This window comes from Xenopus tropicalis, chromosome 10 (genome assembly GCF_000004195.4).
Source record: "Xenopus tropicalis strain Nigerian chromosome 10, UCB_Xtro_10.0, whole genome shotgun sequence".
Taxonomy (NCBI): domain Eukaryota; kingdom Metazoa; phylum Chordata; class Amphibia; order Anura; family Pipidae; genus Xenopus; species Xenopus tropicalis.
In genome coordinates this window covers 45,608,561-45,630,282 of record NC_030686.2, presented here as the reverse complement: position 1 = coordinate 45,630,282, position 21,722 = coordinate 45,608,561, and the positions used below count along the sequence as shown (strand labels likewise).

The following is a 21,722-nucleotide window of genomic DNA, read 5'->3' as shown; positions in this document are numbered from 1 at the left end:
AGCTTCTCATCAGTCCCTGGGGTGTAATATCAAAGGGTAAATTAACTACTAGCCACAAAATTCACCGACCATAACCATTTGCTGTCTGTTCTTATTAAAGGGGAACGTGTATGTATGCACATTTTATCAAAGCACTCACACCTGCACTTTCACATGCTTTCCATTCACGTCAATGGGAGCCATGGGAGGCTGAAAAGCGCAGAGTGTGCCCAATGGCCGAGTTATCGTAGAATGTCACAGTACCCACTGGAGTTTTCTAAACGGAACCCCCTGAGGAAGGCAATGAGGATAATATTTATGATCCAAGGTCACTGACAATATTTTATGCATCTTTATCCTTGCTATGAGATAACGGGGGGCCAAGATAATACTGGGCCAGAAAGTTGGAATCAAAACATAATAAAAAAAATCTTATGTTTAGTAAAATAAATATAATCATAAGGTCAGCTTGGCCTTTAATCACTGAAAAATCGGCATATAAATATGAATGTATATGCTCAGCCAAAGCTAACCTTGCTGCCCAACCATCTGTCCAGCGGTGGCACCTTTTTTGATGCAGTACCTCTCTCCTACAATTGGGTAAACCTGCCCCTACTCTGATCCATGGCTATGCAGATGTCCAGAACTCAGATATTAGCCAACTGTTTCATCCATATTCCTACCAAAGATAGGAATGATCTGGGCAAAACTGGGGTCTGGCAAAAAATCAGCAAGATTTGTATAGGTAAGGAGCCCAAATGTAGGATGTTCCCTTTATCTGCAGTAAGTGAGCACTCACACAAAAACATGACATTGATTTGTCAGTCTCATCCGGAGTATTCTGCCCCATGGGGCACGGAGCTGGAGTGTCTAGACATTTTATTGCTCTGTGCCGACTCAGCTGCACAGAATTCACATTAGGTTTTATCCTTGCACCCACTGTAGCGCCTCTATATTCACAAACTGTGGGGCTCAATCCAAATTGGATGCAGCACGCTCTTTCCCCACCCTGTGTTTATTACTGCAGTGCCCAACTAAATGCCAGGCATGTTATACTGCACAGTGCCAGTCCTTGGTCTGTAGCTGACATAAAAGTGATTTTAAAAAGAGCAGCCTCACTATACAGCAAGAATAGGGTAGGGAAGGGGAACTGTAGGTTTCTTCATCCTGCCTGCTAGACCTGTATGTATTCATACATCAATACTGCTTTGTACAAAGTTAGGAAAATGTTAGTGCAGGGCTCTCATTCTATATGGTTTTTAGGGAAAAGTAACCCAAAAAAGGTTTCAGGGCTAATCCATGCAACCTCAAGACTTCTGAAGCCAACATGATTTCTCAAGCAAACACAATTTTCATGTTTTACTTATGATCGGCACTTGCAGTGGCCTAACAATAGAGAAAGCAGACCCTGCAATGGGGTTGGGGGGCCCAGACCATGGGGTCTGCCTCCTCTATTTTTGCTCGAAAATCCCCACTCACCACCGGCTCTTAGAGAGGACTGAGTGGGTGGGGGAAGGGGGCCCAGGGGCTGGTAGAATTTGCTACTCTGCACCAGGCCCCCCTGCAAAAAAATCTTCGGATGGCAAGTTATGCCACTGGGCACTGGATGCACAAGCCTGTAGTTACTGACTGGCAATGCCAATGCCCAGCCTACCAACAAACGTGGTGAAATGTAGCAGCGGAGGAACACACCCACAAGTCCTAGCATTAGCTCTGGGGTTTGGCACCCCCCAGTAATTAACATTTGGCACCCACCAGTGATTTTTACCATTCCTTCTCATTTAAGCTGTCCTTTAGACCGATTTGGCAGTTTACCTGCCTTTGTATGGGACCCCCCTGATCGATATCTGGCAGAAAATCGTCTAGCTGTCCATTGGGCATGTTTGATTTTTCTGACATTGATGTGGTTTTCGCTCCTATACCCATTGTTATAATTTGATCATTTGGCCCTAGGGCTATAAAATTGGATTAGCCTGATATCACTCATCATAGGTGGGCATATCGGGAGAAAATCCAATCATTTGCCAAACGAGCAGATCTTAACGTGTATGGCCACCATTACACTTTTTCATGTATGGGGCACAATTGTGGCGGGTGCTACAGTTATGGAATTATGGGTAAATTCTACGTTATTGGCAATAAATGGCGATTTGCAACCGAAATTGCACTAGTCCTCAGAAATGATCCCTTAACTTTACAGGTTAGAAGCCAGTTGGTTAAGAGAGAGGGCAGATGAGAGGGCAGTGGCAGATAAAAAAATGCCCGAAAATGTCTCAAGTGCCACTGGCTTCATAGTCAAACACAGCACTGGCCATAAGGAGAAGCTAGCAGCCTTAATACCCTCCCACCTCGGCCAAAAGAACGCCATCTTGTTGCACTTCCCCTCAGATCTTTATTACCAGAAATAAATCTTTCGAATGAAAAACAAAATGATAATAAACACACACAAGAGAACATGAAGTCTATTGCTCAGATCTGCCTCATTGCAAGCGCTCCAGTCCCATAGGGTGCTGTCCCGTAACCTCCATCGGAGGGGTTACCTGTGTAAACCTTTCTACTTGGTCCCAGTTCTTTAGAATATTAGAAAAAAAGAAATCCTATAGTGGACTCATGTGTTTAATGGATACTTGTTATCCTCCATTGGCCTTTATAGTCACCGTCTGTTTTGGGTGGGGGCCCCAATGGTGGATGCCGACAAAGTCTGGACTTAGATTCAAAATAGGCCCTGGCATTCCAAGTACCCAGAGGCCCAAACAGCCCCCCCAGCCCAATAAATAGTGACTGTCTATGGCACCTTACAGCAGCCCCTCTGGCATTTGCCTGAACCCACAGATTGCCAGTCTGGGCCTGGGTCCTGGCATTCCCAGTACCCAGAGGCCCAAACAGCCCCCCCAGCCCAATAAATAGTGAGTGACTATGGCACCTTACAGCAGCCCCTCTGGCATTTGCCTGAACCCACAGATTGCCAGTCTGGGCCTGGGTCCTGGCATTCCCAGTACCCAGAGGCCCAAACAGCCCCCCCAGCCCAATAAATAGTGAGTGACTATGGCACCTTACAGCAGCCCCTCTGGCATTTGCCTGAACCCACAGATTGCCAGTCCGGGCCTGATGCCGGCAGTACCAATATCCAAAATAACTGAGCTTCCTCACTCAGGGGCTCAGCCTAAGCATTGTGCTTTTAATTGTAGAAAGCCATTGAGGCCAACAAGGGAAGATGAAGGATCACCAGAAGGATGTGGCTTGTGTTCACCATGTGCCTGTAAGGTCAGTGCTTAGTATTGCCATATGCTGCAGCATAAAACCCCAGGGCTGGGACACAGCAGCTAATGGGATTGAGTAGAAAACTATTAAGGGTGCAGAATGTTTCCATGCTGTGCTCACTCCGATGGCCGTCGGCAGTACGACAGTGGCACATAGTGCTTGGCTCAAGAGCAATCCCGACACAAGGCTACTTGTCCAGGCTGATAGTCTCTGCAGGGGCACAGTCGTCGAAATTTGTTACTATGCCCGGAACAGCTGAACAGCAGTGGCTCCCTCTGCAGGTAACATTCACGGACCGCCAGGGACACCGCTGGGTAGAGGTGGCTCATCACGGACTCGGTGCTGTCACACAGAGCACCCAACCTACGGGAAACAGAAAAGTTGTCTCTGGGAGTTGGATTTTAACAACAACTGGGAAAGAGAGCTGCTGCTGCCACCATCATGTCCTACTGGCACCATCTTCAGGGTAACAATATGGCACCTCCTACCCATATGTATAAATACAAATATACAGAGAAGGAATGTTCTGGGCACACAATAAGCTGTACCCCTATACTGTACTGTCTAAGGGAAACACTATGGCACCCCCTACCCATATGTATAAATACAAATATACAGAGAAGGAATGTTCTGGGCACACAATAAGCTGTACCCCCATACTGTACTGTCTAAGGGAAACACTATGGCACCTCCTACCCATATGTATAAATACAAATATACAGAGAAGGAATGTTCTGGGCACACAATAAGCTGTACCCCCATACTGTACTGTCTAAGGGAAACACTATGGCACCCCCTACCCATATGTATAAATACAAATATACAGAGAAGGAATGTTCTGGGCACACAATAAGCTGTACCCCCATACTGTACTGTCTAAGGGAAACACTATGGCACCTCCTACCCATATGTATAAATACAAATATACAGAGAAGGAATGTTCTGGGCACACAATAAGCTGTACCCCCATACTGTACTGTCTAAGGGAAACACTATGGCACCCCCTACCCATATGTATAAATACAAATATACAGAGAAGGAATGTTCTGGGCACACAATAAGCTGTACCCCATACTGTACTGTCTAAGGGAAACACTATGGCACCCCCTACCCATATGTATAAATACAAATATACAGAGAAGGAATGTTCTGGGCACACAATAAGCTGTACCCCCATACTGTACTGTCTAAGGGAAACACTATGGCACCTCCTACCCATATGTATAAATACAAATATACAGAGAAGGAAAGTGCTATGCACTGAATAAGCTGTACCCCTATACTGTACTGTCTAAGGGAAACACTATGGCACCCCCTACCCATATGTATAAATACAAATATACAGAGAAGGAATGTTCTGGGCACACAATAAGCTGTACCCCCATACTGTACTGTCTAAGGGAAACACTATGGCACCTCCTACCCATATGTATAAATACAAATATACAGAGAAGGAAAGTGCTATGCACTGAATAAGCTACACTCGTATTGTCTGTTTTATGGAAAACCAATTAAATTTACATGGTGCCTCGAAACTGGCAGTACGTGTTCAGAGCAAGATCCAGATTTGATACTCAGGCATCCGAGCAATTGAATCAATTATTTATTGGATCATTGTGTAACTGAGTCTTGGCTACACAGAACAGCTGGTGTAAAGGAACGTACAGGGAACAGAATGTCCGTCTATCCCTGCCTGCCATAATATGTAGGTGGGAACCCTGATATATTGAATTTACAGAAGCCAAGCCGACCGCAGACTGGGCACCCAGCCTGGCAGCGCCATTGTATACTCACTGCTCTAGTAAGCGTTGCTGGTTGATGAAGATGAAGAAACTCGGCTCACAGACTAGATTGCGCTCCCAGCATGCATTGGTGCAGGATTCCCCTTCTTCCGACAGCCAAACCTGCATGGAAGTGACTGGGGGCCAGATATGGGGAAGGGGTACGTTCGGGGGCCACACCAGGTGTGTGTGATTAACGAGGAGCAAGGGAGGGGTGTGAAGGCCTTGGGACCCATTTATGGAATAGGGGGAGGACATAGAGGGTGAGCAAAACTCCTGAGGAGGAATGTACAGAATAGAAAAAAATAGGAGAAATGTGGGAGAAAGAGAGAAAAGAAGGGGACAGTAAAGCAGTGGAAAGGAAAATAAGGAAAAATGCAAGATACTCTGGGGGAGATTTAACAAAAGGTGCATAGTTTGCTACTAGTCTTGTAACCAATAGCAACAAATATGCAGGTAGCATTTACAGGTCAGATGTTTGGTTGCTATGGGTGAATACACCTGGGCAAACTGTGCCATTTATTATATTACCCTGTAGAAGTGTTAGATGCCTGACACTAAGGGAAGCCAAGAGCTGGCACGACAGCCGCTAGAACCACAAAATCACGGGGCCCTCAATGGGTTTAGCAAAAGGCGCATCCTCCACCACAGAGGAAGCAGTTCTTCAGCTTAACTGATGCAGCCAATTGCATATAAGATTCTTGCCATGTGACTAAACTGATGTCCTAATCACGACAAGCAGAGACAGATAGATAGATAGATAGATGATGATAGATAGATAGATAGATGATAGGATAACTTCAATCCATTTATTTGTAGACCCCAACTAAAAATAAATGCCTTTAACCTCTGATGAGCTAGGGACCCTTCCCCAGTATCCAAACATTGGTCCATCTTAATTTCTGAACCCCTCTTCTCAGCTTTCACTGCTATATCAAATGTAGAAGACACTTACCTGATGCTGAATGTAAGCATGGAGTCTCTGCAGCATTCCCTCGCTAGTGTATTCGTACGGTAAGTAGGGCTCCACCTATGGGAAATGGTGAGTTAGGTGTGTTATAGAGCTGGCCCGGACTGGCAATCTGTGGGTTCAGGCAAATGCCAGAGGGGCTGCTGTAAGGTGCCATAGACACTCACTATTTATTGGGCTGGGGGGGCTGTTTGTGCCTCTGGGTACTGGGAATGCCAGGACCCAGGCCCAGACTGGCAATCTGTGGGTTCAGGCAAATGCCAGAGGGGCTGCTGTAAGGTGCCATAGTCACTATTTATTGGGCTGGGGGGGCTGTTTGGGCCTCTGGGTACTTGGAATGCCAGGACCCAGGCCCAGACTGGCAATCTGTGGGTTCAGGCAAATGCCAGAGGGGCTGCTGTAAGGTGCCATAGACAGTCACTATTTATTGGGCTGGGGGGCTGTTTGGGCCTCTGGGTACTTGGAATGCCAGGACCCAGGCCCAGACTGGCAATCTGTGGGTTCAGGCAAATGCCAGAGGGGCTGCTGTAAGGTGCCATAGTCACTATTTATTGGGCTGGGGGTGCTGTTTGGGCCTCTGGGTACTGGGAATGCCAGGACCCAGGCCCAGACTGGCAATCTGTGGGTTCAGGCAAATGCCAGAGGGGCTGCTGTAAGGTGCCATAGTCAGTCACTATTTATTGGGCTGGGGGGGCTGTTTGTGCCTCTGGGTACTGGGAATGCCAGGACCCAGGCCCAGACTGGCAATCTGTGGGTTCAGGCAAATGCCAGAGGGGGCTGCTGTAAGGTGCCATAGTCCACTATTTATTGGGCTGGGGGGCTGTTTGGGCCTCTGGGTACTTGGAATGCCAGGACCCAGGCCCAGACTGGCAATCTGTGGGTTCAGGCAAATGCCAGAGGGGCTGCTGTAAGGTGCCATAGACACTCACTATTTATTGGGCTGGGGGGCTGTTTGGGCCTCTGGGTACTGGGAATGCCAGGGCCTATTTAAAATCCCAGTCCAGGGAATATAGATCCCATATCATAGTGCAATATCCAAGTCACATAGTGTGATCCTATCTGTGCCTCTAGGAAAAAGCCAGCTGAAATGTATTATGGGAACACTGCTCTTTGGCTGCTGAGTAGGCCGGGGTGCTTTGATTAAGTTAGTATGATATAGCTCAGGTGCAAAGAAGGCTCACTCTGATTGGCTGCAGTTTAGAACTGTGTTGCAACCTATGTTATAATATGGAAAGTCTGACAGCAGTGGTCTGTTACCGGCAATTGGAGACTGGCAGCTGGTAGTCAGTCATGTCTCATGAAATGACCCTACAATGGCGGTGGAACAGTGGGCTCCTATACCATTTCTGCAAAAAAACCATACCCTGGATAAATAGGATATAACAGGGCTGTGACTGGGGACACGGCTGCATCTGCCTCCACTCCTCATTCCTCCAGGCGGATCAGCAAATCGCTGGATAACAGAGTCTGGCTTCCGTGGCTAAAACATTTCTCCACCTCCCCCAATCACAGTCGTTAATTATTTCCCCCGGGCGCTGTCTCTGAGCCGCGAGCCATCATTCTCCAGCATGGAACCGTCTAGATAATGAGGCTGCTCCCCTAGCTACTTGGAAATATTGACATATAAAACACCCCTATCTGACATATCGGCAGCATCAAACCGAGACCGAATATTCAGTCTCCGAAATGATCCTGTCCCGGTCACAGAAACTCTCTTGCCAGGTTAATTGGCGAATCTTGTCCCAGTCAGCCGGGCAAGGATTTTGTCACTTAGCCATTATAATTGCACCAGTACAATGTCCTAAACACAGAGGAAGGCTTTTCCCTTGCCCATCATACCTTGCTCCTTAAAATTGCCTTGATGGCTGCCTCAAACTCCTGCGTGTTGTTGTAGTCGACTGTTAAAACATGTGGTTTCCCAACGGCCATCTCCATGTATGGATGCTGAGAAGAGACCTGCACACAGGACAGAGTATGAACTATTTCCACCATTGTTTCATCCAATGTTCATTATTACAGTGGTGCCTACAACTGCAACAGTAACCTGAAACACTGGTGGCCCTAACCCTGGTGTTTGTAACCTACAACCCCATTGCCTACAGTCTTAAAGAACTCTAAAACCCTCATGTCTACAGCTTTGTAGAACCCTGTAACACTGGTACCTACAACTTTGGAGAACCCTACATCCCTGGTGCCTACAGCTTTAGAGAACCCTATAACACTGGTACCTACAGCTTTAGACAACCCTATAGCCCTGGTGCCTACAGCTCTGTAGAACCCTATAACACTGGTACCTACAACTTTGGAGAACCCTACATCCCTGGTGCTTACAGCTTTAGATAACCCTATAACACCGGTACCTACAGCTTTAGACAACCCTATAGCCCTGGTGCCTACAGCTTTGGAGAACCCTACATTCTTGGTGCCTACAGCTTTGGAGAACCCTACATCCCTGGTGCCTACAGCTCTGTAGAACCCTATAACACTGGTACCTACAGCTTTGGAGAACCCTACATCCCTGGTGCCTACAGCTCTGTAGAACCCTATAACACTGGTACCTACAGCTTTGGAGAACCCTACATCCCTGGTGCCTACAGCTTTGTAGAACCCTATAACACTAGTACCTACAGCTTTGGAGAACCCTATAACACTGGTGCCTACAGCTTTGTAGAACCCTATAACACTAGTACCTACAGCTTTGGAGAACCCTACATCCCTGGTGCCTACAGCTTTGTAGAACCCTATAACACTGGTACCTACAGCTTTGGAGAACCCTACATCCCTGGTGCCTACAGCTTTAGAGAACCCTATAGCCCTGGTGCCTACAGCTTTGTAGAACCCTATAACACTGGTACCTACAGCTTTGGAGAACCCTATAACACTGGTACCTACAGCTTTGGAGAACCCTACATCCCTGGTGCCTACAGCTTTAGAGAACCCTACATTCCTGGTGCCTACAGCATTGTAGAACCCTATAACACTGGTACCTACAGCTTTGGAGAACCCTACATCCCTGGTGCCTACAGCTTTGGAGAACCCTACATCCCTGGTGCCTACAGCTTCAGAGAACCCTATAACACTGGTACCTACAGCTTTGGAGAACCCTACATCCCTGGTGCCTACAGCTTTGGAGAACCCTACATCCCTGGTGCCTACAGCTTTAGAGAACCCTATAACACTGGTACCTACAGCTTTAAACAACCATATAACCATGGTGCATACAGCTTTGGAGAACCCTATAACCCTGGTGCAAACAGCTTTTGAGAACCCTATAACCCTGGTGCATACAGCTTTGGAGAACGCTATAACCATGGTGCCTACAGCTTTGGAGAACTCTATAACCATGGTGCCTACAGCTTTGGAGAACGCTATAACCATGGTGCCTACAGCTTTGGAGAACCCTATAACCATGTTGCATACAGCTTTGGAGAACCCTATAACCGTGGTTCCTACAGCTTTGGAGAACGCTATAACCATGGTGCCTACAGCTTTGGAGAACGCTATAACCATGGTGCCTACAGCTTTGGAGAACACTATAACCATGGTGCCTACAGCTTTGGAGAACCCTATAACCATGGTGCCTACAGCTTTGGAGAACCCTATAACCATGGTGCCTACAGCTTTGGAGAATGCATTTATGGTGCATATATAAAAGTCCAATCTGCCATTCAACAATATATGCAGACACAGTATTGACTGCTATATATATTATATTCCTTCATTAATTCTCTGTAGTAGTTTTCCTTTAATTCTATCCCCTTAATAATTCTTCATCATCTTTCATCTTTCCCTCCCACTCCCCTACCATCTCCCCCTGGGCTACTTGCACGACCACAATTCCGTGTTGGCTCTCGAGCCTTGGCGCTCTCTCTCTGACACAGCTTCACGTCTCAGTTGGTTGACTTGTCTATTTAACACTGATAATTGGGTTTTTGTCAGCTGCTTATGATGAATATTTCCATGCTATTCCCCTTTTTAGAGGCTGCAGGACACCTATCTCATAGCTTTGCTTAAGCACTAGTTGCTTTGGACATTATTTTTTGGAATCAGACTGTGACCACTATAACGTAAATACATAAGGGGCCACAAGCCCCTGGTTCCATTCTTTAGTGAGCCGGGCCTGGGGTGTTGCAGCTGACCCTGGGTATTTTTCCATGGCCTTCACTACATCCTGGGTAAGAAAACTGTAGAGTTACCTCACGAGAGGTCGGTTTCCCACGGAAAAATTCATGGTTGAGAGAGCTGTGTGGGGGATTGAAACGAGGCTGCAGGAACACACAACCATTGGCTACTGCTTCCAAAGGGGCAGGGCCTTCATAAGGAAATCCAAAGCCAATGAAAAGCTGTGGGAAAGAACATGTAATACACCATTATACAATGACCCTCTCCTAAACCACCACTGATCCTGCCCCATAGCCATCATATCAACATGGGCCACTTTCCCCAAAGTCTTCTCCTTATCCTAAGTACCTTGGCCTTTTTCAGCAGCTGCTGCAGGTCCTGTTGGGGCAGTAAGCCGTGGTTCTTCACAAATGCAGGGACCTCCGGGGGGCGCTGTGTTTCAAAATAAACAGTGCCGTGGATTTCCATGTGCTTATGCAAGACAGATAGGAACTTCTCTTTTCCCTAAAAATAAGATGAGATTCCTTGTTGGAGGAACATTTTAATGATCAGTTATTATTACCCTTACACTAGCACTAACACACCGCAGGATATGGAGTATGGAGCGTAAATACTGTATGTGTATATATGTATATATGTGCAGAGTTATCCTACCATCATATCTATCTTTCTACTTTGGTTTAAGTTGGTAAAATGCTTGTAAATATGATATAAGTTTAAGTTTATTGATGCACTTTTTTTATATTTATGGGTTTTTGTTTCTGCATTATTTTTGTATGTTTTTACTAATTTTTCATTAAAAAAGGATAAATACAGTGCCAATTCCATGTATAATACCCCAGAACCCACAGCGGGATAAATACAGTGCCAATTCCATGTATAATACCCCAGAACCCACAGCGGGATAAATACAGTGCCAATTCCATGTATAATACCCCAGAACCCACAGCGGGATAAATACAGTGCCAATTCCATGTATAATACCCCAGAACCCACAGCGGGATAAATACAGTGCCAATTCCATGTATAATACCCCAGAACCCACAGCAGGATAAATACAGTGCCAATTCCATGTATAATACCCCAGAACCCACAGCAGGATAAATACAGTGCCAATTCCATGTATAATACCCCAGAACCCACAGCGGGATAAATACAGTGCCAATTCCATGTATAATACCCCAGAACCCACAGCGGGATAAATACAGTGCCAATTCCATGTATAATACCCCAAAACCCACAGCGGGATAAATACAGTGCCAATTCCATGTATAATACCCCAGAACCCACGGCGGGATAAATACAGTGCCAATTCCATGTATAATACCCCAGAACCCACGGCAGGATAAATACAGTGCCAATTCCATGTATAATACCCCAGAACCCACAGCAGGATAAATACAGTGGCCAATTCCATGTATAATACCCCAGAACCCACAGCAGGATAAATACAGTGCCAATTCCATGTATAATACCCCAGAACCCACAGCGGGATAAATACAGTGCCAATTCCATGTATAATACCCCAGAACCCACAGCAGGATAAATACAGTGCCAATTCCATGTATAATACCCCAGAACACACAGTGGGATAAATACAGTGCCAATTCCATGTATAATACCCCAGAACCCACAGCGGGATAAATACAGTGCCAATTCCATGTATAATACCCCAGAACCCACAGCGGGATAAATACAGTGCCAATTCCATGTATAATACCCCAAAACCCACAGCGGGATAAATACAGGGCCAATTCCATGTATAATACCCCAGAACCCACAGCAGGATAAATACAGGGCCAATTCCATGTATAATACCCCAGAACACACAGCAGGATAAATACAGTGCCAATGCCATGTATAATACCCCAGAACCCCACAGCAGGATAAATACAGTGCCAATTCCATGTATAATACCCCAGAACCCACAGCGGGATAAATACACTGCCAATTCCATGTATAATACCCCAGAACCCACAGCAGGATAAATACAGTGCCAATTCCATGTATAATACCCCAGAACCCACAGTGGGATAAATACAGCGCCAATTCCATGTATAATACCCCAGAACCACAGCAGGATAAATACAGTGCCAATTCCATGTATAATACCCCAGAACCACAGCGGGATAAATACACTGCCAATTCCATGTATAATACCCCAGAACCCACAGCAGGATAAATACAGTGCCAATTCCATGTATAATACCCCAGAACCCACAGCAGGATAAATACAGCGCCAATTCCATGTATAATACCCCAGAACCCACAGCGGGATAAATACACTGCCAATTCCATGTATAATACCCCAGAACCCACAGCAGGATAAATACAGTGCCAATTCCATGTATAATACCCCCAGAACCCACAGTGGGATAAATACAGCGCCAATTCCATGTATAATACCCCAGAACCCACAGCAGGATAAATACAGTGCCAATTCCATGTATAATACCCCAGAACCCACAGCGGGATAAATACACTGCCAATTCCATGTATAATACCCCAGAACCCACAGCAGGATAAATACAGCGCCAATTCCATGTATAATACCCCAGAACCCACAGCAGGATAAATACAGCGCCAATTCCATGTATAATACCCCAGAACCCACAGCAGGATAAATACAGTGCCAATTCCATGTATAATACCCCAGAACCCACAGCAGGATAAATACAGTGCCAATTCCATGTATAATACCCCAGAACCCACAGCAGGATAAATACAGTGCCAATTCCATGTATAATACCCCAGAACCCACAGCAGGATAAATACAGTGCCAATTCCATGTATAATACCCCAGAACCCACAGCAGATAAATACAGTGCCAATTCCATGTATAATACCCCAGAACACACAGCAGGATAAATACAGTGCCAATTCCATGTATAATACCCCAGAACCCACAGCAGGATAAATACAGTGCCAATTCCATGCAATGCTATGAATCCTTAAGTCTTTTGCCTATGGCTGTGGTGCTGTCCCTCCATCCTTTTCTCTCACTGTTTATTATTATTACCGCTCGTTTTGTACCTTGAGCCCAGGATATGCATTGCATCCCACTTCACAGACCAACTGACACTGGTGTAACTGCCAGCATGCACTTAGGGTATAAATCTAACGTGAACACAATGTGCTTTGGGATTGGGAGTGCAAAGCAGATAGAAATTCATCCCGTACCTGTAGCTAAGGGACGCCATCCGGGAATCCAGCGCAGCAACGGCAGGCAAGGAGAGAAAACAGAGAGAGAGATCTGTAAATAATTGCAATATTTTTTAATAAAGGCAGTGAGCAGAGAAGCGAGAGATAGAGCGGAATAGTAAACCAGGCAAGAATAAGGCATTCTGGGACAATAAACAGAAAAAAAGAAGTGACTGATTAAAGGACCAAATCACCAAATATTTGCTTTGACCTGACATTCCAGTGTCCCCCACCCTGCACCTCTCCCTACCCATGACTTGAATAAGGGTGATTTCCTCGGATATATATTCGCTTATCTGCTCTCTAAAGGCCGACATCTTTAATCCATTGCAAACTTAAGCCCCGCCCACCCAGTCCAGCCCAGCCCATAGGGTTATATTAGCAAAAGATGGCAGAAAGGCTCATTCTGGGAGGGACACCGGGCATGCAAAAGGGGCCTGTGTGATACAAGAGTGGGGAGGGATAATATGAGTAAGGGCAGAACCTTCCACATGGCAGCTTCTTTCCCGTACACCACAGCCATATTCCGAACTTTGTTCTGCGCCACTTGCCGGCGCTCTGTATCGTTTAGCTCATCTGTCACAAAACCCATGAAGGAATTGTCTGGAGTGTGAGCTGTAGGATAAAGAGAAAGAGCTAAGTTTACTCATAGCCTGTACAGAGAGATACCATAAAACTATGGCAGCATAGGGATTCCCCTGTACTAAGCACAATTCAGCAGGAACAGCCCCCTAAGTTTGCTCATAGCCTGTACAGAGAGATACCATAAAACTATGGCACATAGGGGGCTGTTCCTGCTGAATTGTGCTTAGTACAGGGGAATCCCTAAGTTTGCTCATAGCCTGTACAGAGAGATACCATAAAACTATGGCAGCATAAGGATTCCCCTGTACTAAGCACAATTCAGCAGTAACAGCCCCCTAAGTTTGCTCATAGCCTGTACAGAGAGATACCATAAAACTATGGCAGCATAGGGATTCCCCTGTACTAAGCACAATTCAGCAGGAACAGCCCCCTAAGTTTGCCCATAGCCTGTTCAGAGAGATACCATAAAACTATGGCGCATAGGGGGCTGTTCCTGCTGAATTGTGCTTAGTACAGGAGAATCCCTAAGTTTGCTCATAGCCTGTACAGAGAGATACCATAAAACTATGGCACCTAGGGATTCCCCTGTACTAAGCACAATTCAGCAGGAACAGCCCCCTAAGTTTGCCCATAGCCTGTACAGAGAGATACCATAAAACTATGGCAGCATAGGGATTCCCCTGTACTAAGCACAATTCAGCAGGAACAGCCCCCTAAGTTTGCTCATAGCCTGTACAGAGAGATACCATGAAACTATGGCACCTAAGGATTCCCCTGTACTAAGCACAATTCAGCAGGAACAGCCCCCTAAGTTTGCTCATAGCCTGTACAGAGAGATACCATGAAACTATGGCACATAGGGATTCCCCTGTACTAAGCACAATTCAGCAGGAACAGCCCCCTAAGTTTGCTCATAGCCTGTACAGAGAGATACCATGAAACTATGGCACATAGGGATTCCCCTGTACTAAGCACAATTCAGCAGGAACAGCCCCCTAAGTTTGCTCATAGCCTGTACAGAGAGATACCATGAAACTATGGCACCTAAGGATTCCCCTGTACTAAGCACAATTCAGCAGGAACAGCCCCTAAGTTTGCTCATAGCCTGTACAGAGAGATACCATGAAACTATGGCACCTAGGGATTCCCCTGTACTAAGCACAATTCAGCAGGAACAGCCCCCTAAGTTTGCCTCATAGCCTGTACAGAGAGATACCATGAAACTATGGCACATAGGGATTCCCCTGTACTAAGCACAATTCAGCAGGAACAGCCCCCTAAGTTTGCTCATAGCCTGTACAGAGAGATACCATGAAACTATGGCACCTAAGGATTCCCCTGTACTAAGCACAATTCAGCAGTAACAGAATATTTCCTGTGAAAATAAACCCTACAGAACCTACACATTGCTATTCTGAAACATATCCCACCAAAAAAGTGCCCCAAACTCACGGAACATGGTCATGAACTGCTTGGGATGCAGGTTCCAGTAGCCCCAGTTGGTACGATAGCCGTGGAGCGTGGCATACTCTTCATGGTTATAGGCCGGCTCTGTCCCAAAGGTGTCGACTACACGCAAGCGGCACCTAGAGAAAGAAACATTCATGGGTGGGTGTAGACCCTGATTACTGAGCAGTATGGGGGCCCTATGATTACTGATAGTGGCCCTGAATGCTATTTATTCTTAAGGCGAATACTGAAGGAAGCTGCCAGGGTCCCCTTTAAGAATCACAAGACCCCCATACAACTAAATAAGAAGGTCCTGCCCCCCACCCCCAAGTGGCCCCATTTATTAGCCCATTGGTCACCTGGGCAAAGGGTTCTGCCAACAAGTAGAATGAGTCTCCAGTGATAAAAAATATGGCCCCCATGAACACACAACCGCATTCCTGATCCCCTCAGACCACACCCATTCTACCAAAACCCCACCCACAATCTACCCAGTGTCACCTACTTTATTGCAAGCCCCACTTTTATATCAATTGGGCACAAAGGCAGATCTGGTCTAGACATCGGCATTGGCCCATTAGGCCGATTTAGAGGCGGGCTGTAAGGTGGCAGCCATCCTGGCCGGCAAGTATAAATATATGGGTTTCAAATGCAATTTTTATTGTGCCATAAATCAAGAAGCACAAAGCAAGACACAGGCGCCACTGTAATAAGCGCGAGCTATAAACTCACTCCGCTGATAGCAGAGCCGGAACTGGGACCCCAGGAACACAGCACGGGGCTAATCTGTGGTATGCATGAGCTTGCTGAACTGTAAATATCAGCCCCCTTAGGAATTATCACTCATATGGAGGCCTTGAATGCCCTTAAAGGGGAATAACACTAATTAGGGCTCATTTATAGTGCAATGTGGAATTGTTTAAAACCAGGATTTTTAAACCCACAATGCAATGCTAATTCCCAGAATTCCCAGTTCACGTAGCACAATACACAGATGTAGAAAAGCTTGTATATAGGAACAAGCTGAAAATGAAGAAATTGTGAGTTTTGTGGCAGTTAAGGTGAGATCCGCTCGCTTGGTGGGGCCAAACGATCGAATTGAAACGACGGGTATAGGCACAACGAGCCGATGCGGTCACCAATCCGACTAAATTTTTAAACCTGCCCAATTGATATCTGGCCGATTTCAGGCCAGATATCGGTCAGGCAGGCCAGTCGTTGTTTCCCCTACACGGGCCGTTACGCTGCCATATCGGTCCAAGGGCCACCTTTAGAGGCACCTACTTACAAAAGATATTGCTTGTTAAATCTGATGATGCAATAAATCCTTTTTTCCCTATGTGATCACAAGAGGTCACTGTTTCATGAGAGCCTATGGATCGGGATTCCTCATCAGAGCAACCATGGCTTCTTTCACTGGTGTGACCAGGGCCACCATTAGAAATAATTGGGCCCAATACTACTATGTTAGCACCGATTATTAACCCACTGGTCACCTGGGCCCCTGGATGGAGGGCTCTGCCAACAAGTCGAATAGGGCCACAACAGGGTCAGACTGGGCCGCCAGGACACCGGCAAAAATCCCAGTGGGCCCCAGCAGCCCAGACCCGACCCTTGCCGGCGCTCGCCCTGCCCAACCATTCTTCCCCCGACGCTTTAAATTTACACGCTCGGGTGAGGACGTCGGGTGGGGGCCCTGCGAGGGAGGTTACACCCTGTAACACTAGAACCCCACAGAAAATCCGCCCAATCCAAACCCACTCTCCTGCAAACCACACCCCTTTCACCACCCACAGATCACATTTTTACTTCTCTTTGGATCCCCCCTCTGCCATAGCACACCCAGTACCCCCCTGATGGATGTCCCAGGTATAATATAACAGAGAGATATTCCCTCTATGTGCCATTATACTTTACAAGGGGCTTTTTATAGGTAAAAAAGGCCACTAGAGAAACAAAAAGGCTACTAGAGAATATTTCCCCTTTAATACAGTAAGTGAGCAGCCATATAAATGATTCAGTGGCACATAAAGATTTAAGCGCAAATGCCACACTGTAAGCGGCAACTGGCGGGCACAAGGCTCCCGGCATTTTTGTACCAGGAATTCCGCAATATTCCCTCTAAAAGGTGTTTTATTGTGCGTTAAATCCATATACAGCAGAGAAGTGTGAGCCATATACAGCAGCCAATACACATCATAAAAATGTTTAGCCGTGTCCCTGAAGGCTTCATCTTTGTCTCTGAGATCTATCGCATCGGGAAGGGGGGGCTCCTTATTTTCTCTGCTTTGTGTTAAGGGAGACTTTAATGTCTCTTCCCAATAAAGGGGAAATAAAGCCAAATAAACAGCTACTGATTTAGCAGGCAGTGATGTTTTTTATAGTGAATGCTGCAGTATGCTGTGGTAATTGGGTCTAGTTTGAAACCCTAAATGTGGTTTTAATGAATAATTTGGCAACTTAATATATTAAAGGGAGATTCCATACTGATAAAAAGAAGCTGGGGGGGGCCTTAAATGAATTTTATTCTCCTACTGATGCATCGCTGAGCCCTGCGCATCTCTGCACTACGGGGAGGGGGGTAGTTGGCGTCTCCCTAACCTCGACTGACTTTTCCGTGGCTATAGTTGCTCTGTCGCCTTTCATATTTAATGAATCTGGATTTAATTACCTCCGTTTCAGCTCAATATGTCAATCGCCACGGATCATAAAAGCTGCCAAAATAAATTCCAAGTTTATTTTTATGTTTACGGCTGCAACTTTAAAGGGGTTGTAACTCCCAGCGTACTTCAACATCTTCTCAAGGATTCTAGCTGGGAGCTGTGGTGCATAAATGGGATGGATTCTTAAATAAAGTGTACCCTCCAATGAAAATCCTGCTTGCTCTGTGACCCCACCCCCGGGTCCCCTGTTTATTCATGGGATCATGTAGGATATTCTCTAGCACCAAACATGTATACAGCACTACATGCACCCTTATGGTGCAAAAACAGCATGCTAATCTCCCTATGTAACACAGCAAGGTGGCTGGTAAGGAGAATTCTCATTGGTGGATCTCCTTGCATCTATAATTATGTTTGACTCACCTACAGTTAGGTTGTGCAGCTGGAGAGTTTAATACCTGGTTTGTGGTGGGAAACAACTGGCCTACACATAACTAGGGAAGAGTAGAGCCAGAATTAAGGTCCCCATACACGGGCCGATTCTAGCTGGCGATATGGGTCCCTTAAGGTCCCCATGAACGGGCAGATTGTAGCTGCCGATATCGGTCCCTTGGACTGATTCGGCAGCTTATCTGCCCATCTAGGGGCAGAAACGAGGGGCCTGCCCAACTGATATCTGGCCTAAAATTGGCCAGATATCGATCGGCCAGGTTAGAAAATTCAGTCGGATCAGGGACCGCATGGGCTCGTTGATGCGGTCCCCAACCCGACTGCCCCATTGCCGCCAATATAATTCGAATTTTTTTTTTTTTTTTTTAACTACACGCTCCCCGATATCGCCCACCTGTAGCGTGTATGGGGACCTTTAGACCGATACGGCAGCTAATCAGCCCGTGTATGGGCACTAACGACAGGCCTGCCCGACCGATATCTGGCCTGAAATTGGCCAGATCTCGATTGGGCAGGTTAGAAAATCTAGTTGGATCGGGGACCGCATTGGCTCGTTGATGCGGTCCCCGGACCGACTCTTCCTTTGCCCCAGGGCCAAACGATTGAATTACCCTGGATTCTCCCGATATCGCCCAACCGTAGGTAGGGGATATCGGGAGAAGATCCGCTCACTTGGCGACATCGCCAAGCGAGCGGATCGGCCCGTGTATGGGGACCTTTATGGGTAGCTGCCAGGAACGCCCTGAGGGACTTCTCCAGCTGATGTGAAATGACAATTCCCAGAATCCTCTGCCCAGTGGCTAAAACTTGATAAAGCAGGTGCCTTACCTGTATTTCCTAAAGGAGAGACCCATATGCTGTTTCATCTGCTGCATTCCGTGATAATCCGTGTAGATGAGGTCAAAGGGCAGTGGGTCGGTCAGAGGACAATTGCCCCTCCCAGGAGGAACCCCTAAGTAACTATAATAAATAGTGTTAGTTGTTCCAAGTTACAGTATATAGCTTTCTGCTCCTACGGAGTATAATAAGGATTTGTAACCTATCCCCCCTCCCAACATGATGTCATTAAACTATATCACCCACAAAGGCTGTTGGAAGGTGTAGTTTAACAACCACCTGGAGCTTAGTGTATGCGCTCAATGCACGGGGGCTGCCTCTGTAATGCAATTAGGGAGACCCTGTTAGTTTAGTTACAGTTATCTGGTCCCTTCTGTTACCATGGAAACAAGCTAACAGGTATAGTCTATGCTGATCCTATATGCACCACGCTAGTGTTAGCGGTCTTACCTTTGCAGCTCCTTGACAGACACTGTAATTTTCAGGCTGTGCCCTAAAATATAGAGAGCCGCTAAAATGTCTGCCCACTGCACCATCTCGCCCAAAGGCCCGCCCTTCAGCACCCGCGGACTGAAAACATCCCCTGACTCTTCCGTCAGGAATCCGATATGAACAAGGATCTGGTGAGAGAGCAAAATGGAGAAGGAATGTTTAAAAGGTTGACCTTCTTAGAGGTGTGTCTTTTTGTAAACTTAGCTACTAGGTAACACTATTGTATGGTATAGACCGGGAGGCACCAGAACGCAGCCTGCCTAGCTCCAGGAGAAAGCTGGAAAATGCTTTATGAAATCTACTGCAAGCAGCAGTCCTGCCCTGCTTTATGGCTGAGATTCTAGCTATCTGTATAACAGAGCATTCTGTCACAGTGGCACAGATCCTATCTGATCCCCCCATTGTAAGCAGCAGTCCTGCCCTGCTTTATGGCTGAGATTCTAGCTATCTGTATAACAGAGCATTCTGTCACAGTGGCACAGATCCTATCTGATCCCCCCATTGTAAGCAGCAGTCCTGCCCTGCTTTATGGCTGAGATTCTAGCTATCTGTATAACAGAGCATTCTGTCACAGTGGCACAGATCTTATCTGATCCCCCCCATTGTAAACAGCAGTCCTGCTTTATGGCTGAGATTCTACCTAGCTCTATATCACAGTGGCACAGGTTGCATTAAAACATCTTAAAATTACTGTATGTAACTTATTTAATAACTAAAACTACTCAGGAAGGAAACGGAATAAATTTTGTATAAATTGCATTTATTTGGTATTGTAATGTAACAGGTTGGAGAAAAAGCAGAAAATGAGGGGCTTAGGAAAAGACGACGATACACAAGAGAGCACCTGTTACCTGCTTCTGCTCTTTCGGCGTGTCCAAAACCTTATTCTCCAGTCTCCTAGCTGCCAGCAGCCACTGAGCCTCTAATCTGCGCAGCCTTTTCTTCATGAAGATCAGAGACTCCTTGCCAGTTCCCATTAAGTCCAGCAGGGAGGAGAGCTCCGTACGGAAGGCAGCCTGGGGGAACAAGAAAGAGGTTGGTGCTTAATCCAGGCCAAATGTGCTTTAGTGAAAGCAATAGGAAGCCACGTGGGACTGACTGGAGCGCATAAACCTGATCCCACCCTAGCCAAGGCATTTACACTTTATCCATTAGAGCTGGTAGTGTCAGACATCAGCTCTGAAGCTGCTGCTAAACTACAAACCCCAGCATCCCACGGCAGCCAAATGGAGAACACAGTGGTTAATGCTATTGTTTCTATAAAAGATGCCTCTATCCCTTTGAGTAAAAATAAAAGAATAAAAAAAAGAGCGGCTGTTAAATTTCTCTCAGTGTTACTGGGGGGTGGGGGGCACTTATGGCCAGAAATCCTTCTCTAACCGTGATGCTTTCAGAGTAAGGCACAGCAGGGAGCCTTAGGGATATACAGTATGCATTAGGAATTAGCGAACCACATATCAATGTGTTATTAAAACACATGGGACATTTTGACTGCCCTAAACCCAGGCTGTATCGTCCCTATGTACCTCTCGGGACCTAGGGGTTTTCCAGATAAGTGGTCTTTCCATAATTTGGATCTCCAGACTTAAGTCCTAAGTAGACCTAAGTCTACTAAATAAATAATTTAAACATTAAATAAACCCAATAGGATTATTTCCCCTCCCATAAGGATTAATTATATCTTAGTCGGGATCAAGTACAGGTACTGTTTTATTATTACAGAGAAAAGGGAATCATTTAACCATGAAATAAACCCAATAGGGCTGTTCTGCCCCAATAAGGGGTAATTATATCTTAGTTGGGATCAAGTACAGGTACTGTTTTATTATTACAGAGAAAAGGGAATCATTTAACCATTAAATAAACCCAATAGGGCTGTTCTGCCCCCAATAAGGGGTAATTATATCTTAGTTGGGATCAAGTACAGGTACT

The 21,722-nt window shown here is 46.1% G+C and overlaps 1 protein-coding gene across 3 annotated transcripts in view; it reads right to left on the bottom strand.

The window, feature by feature from the left end:
* Positions 1-3,137: 3,137 nt before the first annotated feature.
* mgat5b (alpha-1,6-mannosylglycoprotein 6-beta-N-acetylglucosaminyltransferase B) overlaps positions 3,138-21,722 on the bottom strand; it is a 31,263-nt gene continuing 12,678 nt past the window's right edge. The window contains exons 8-19 of one of the 3 annotated variants that reach the window (XM_004918435.4): positions 20,642-20,806; positions 19,749-19,918; positions 19,290-19,421; positions 15,352-15,485; positions 13,799-13,929; positions 13,294-13,299; positions 10,462-10,617; positions 10,188-10,334; positions 7,831-7,947; positions 5,977-6,051; positions 5,035-5,297; positions 3,138-3,603 (exon numbers count right to left, since the gene is read on the bottom strand). In XM_004918435.4, coding sequence (XP_004918492.1) covers positions 3,405-3,603; positions 5,035-5,297; positions 5,977-6,051; positions 7,831-7,947; positions 10,188-10,334; positions 10,462-10,617; positions 13,294-13,299; positions 13,799-13,929; positions 15,352-15,485; positions 19,290-19,421; positions 19,749-19,918; positions 20,642-20,806 — 1,695 coding nt within the window. In that variant the 3' untranslated portion in view covers positions 3,138-3,404. The remainder of the gene's footprint in view (positions 3,604-5,034; positions 5,298-5,976; positions 6,052-7,830; positions 7,948-10,187; positions 10,335-10,461; positions 10,618-13,293; positions 13,300-13,798; positions 13,930-15,351; positions 15,486-19,289; positions 19,422-19,748; positions 19,919-20,641; positions 20,807-21,722) is intronic. The other 2 variants (XR_209539.4, XM_004918438.4) reach the window with 2 other exon arrangements.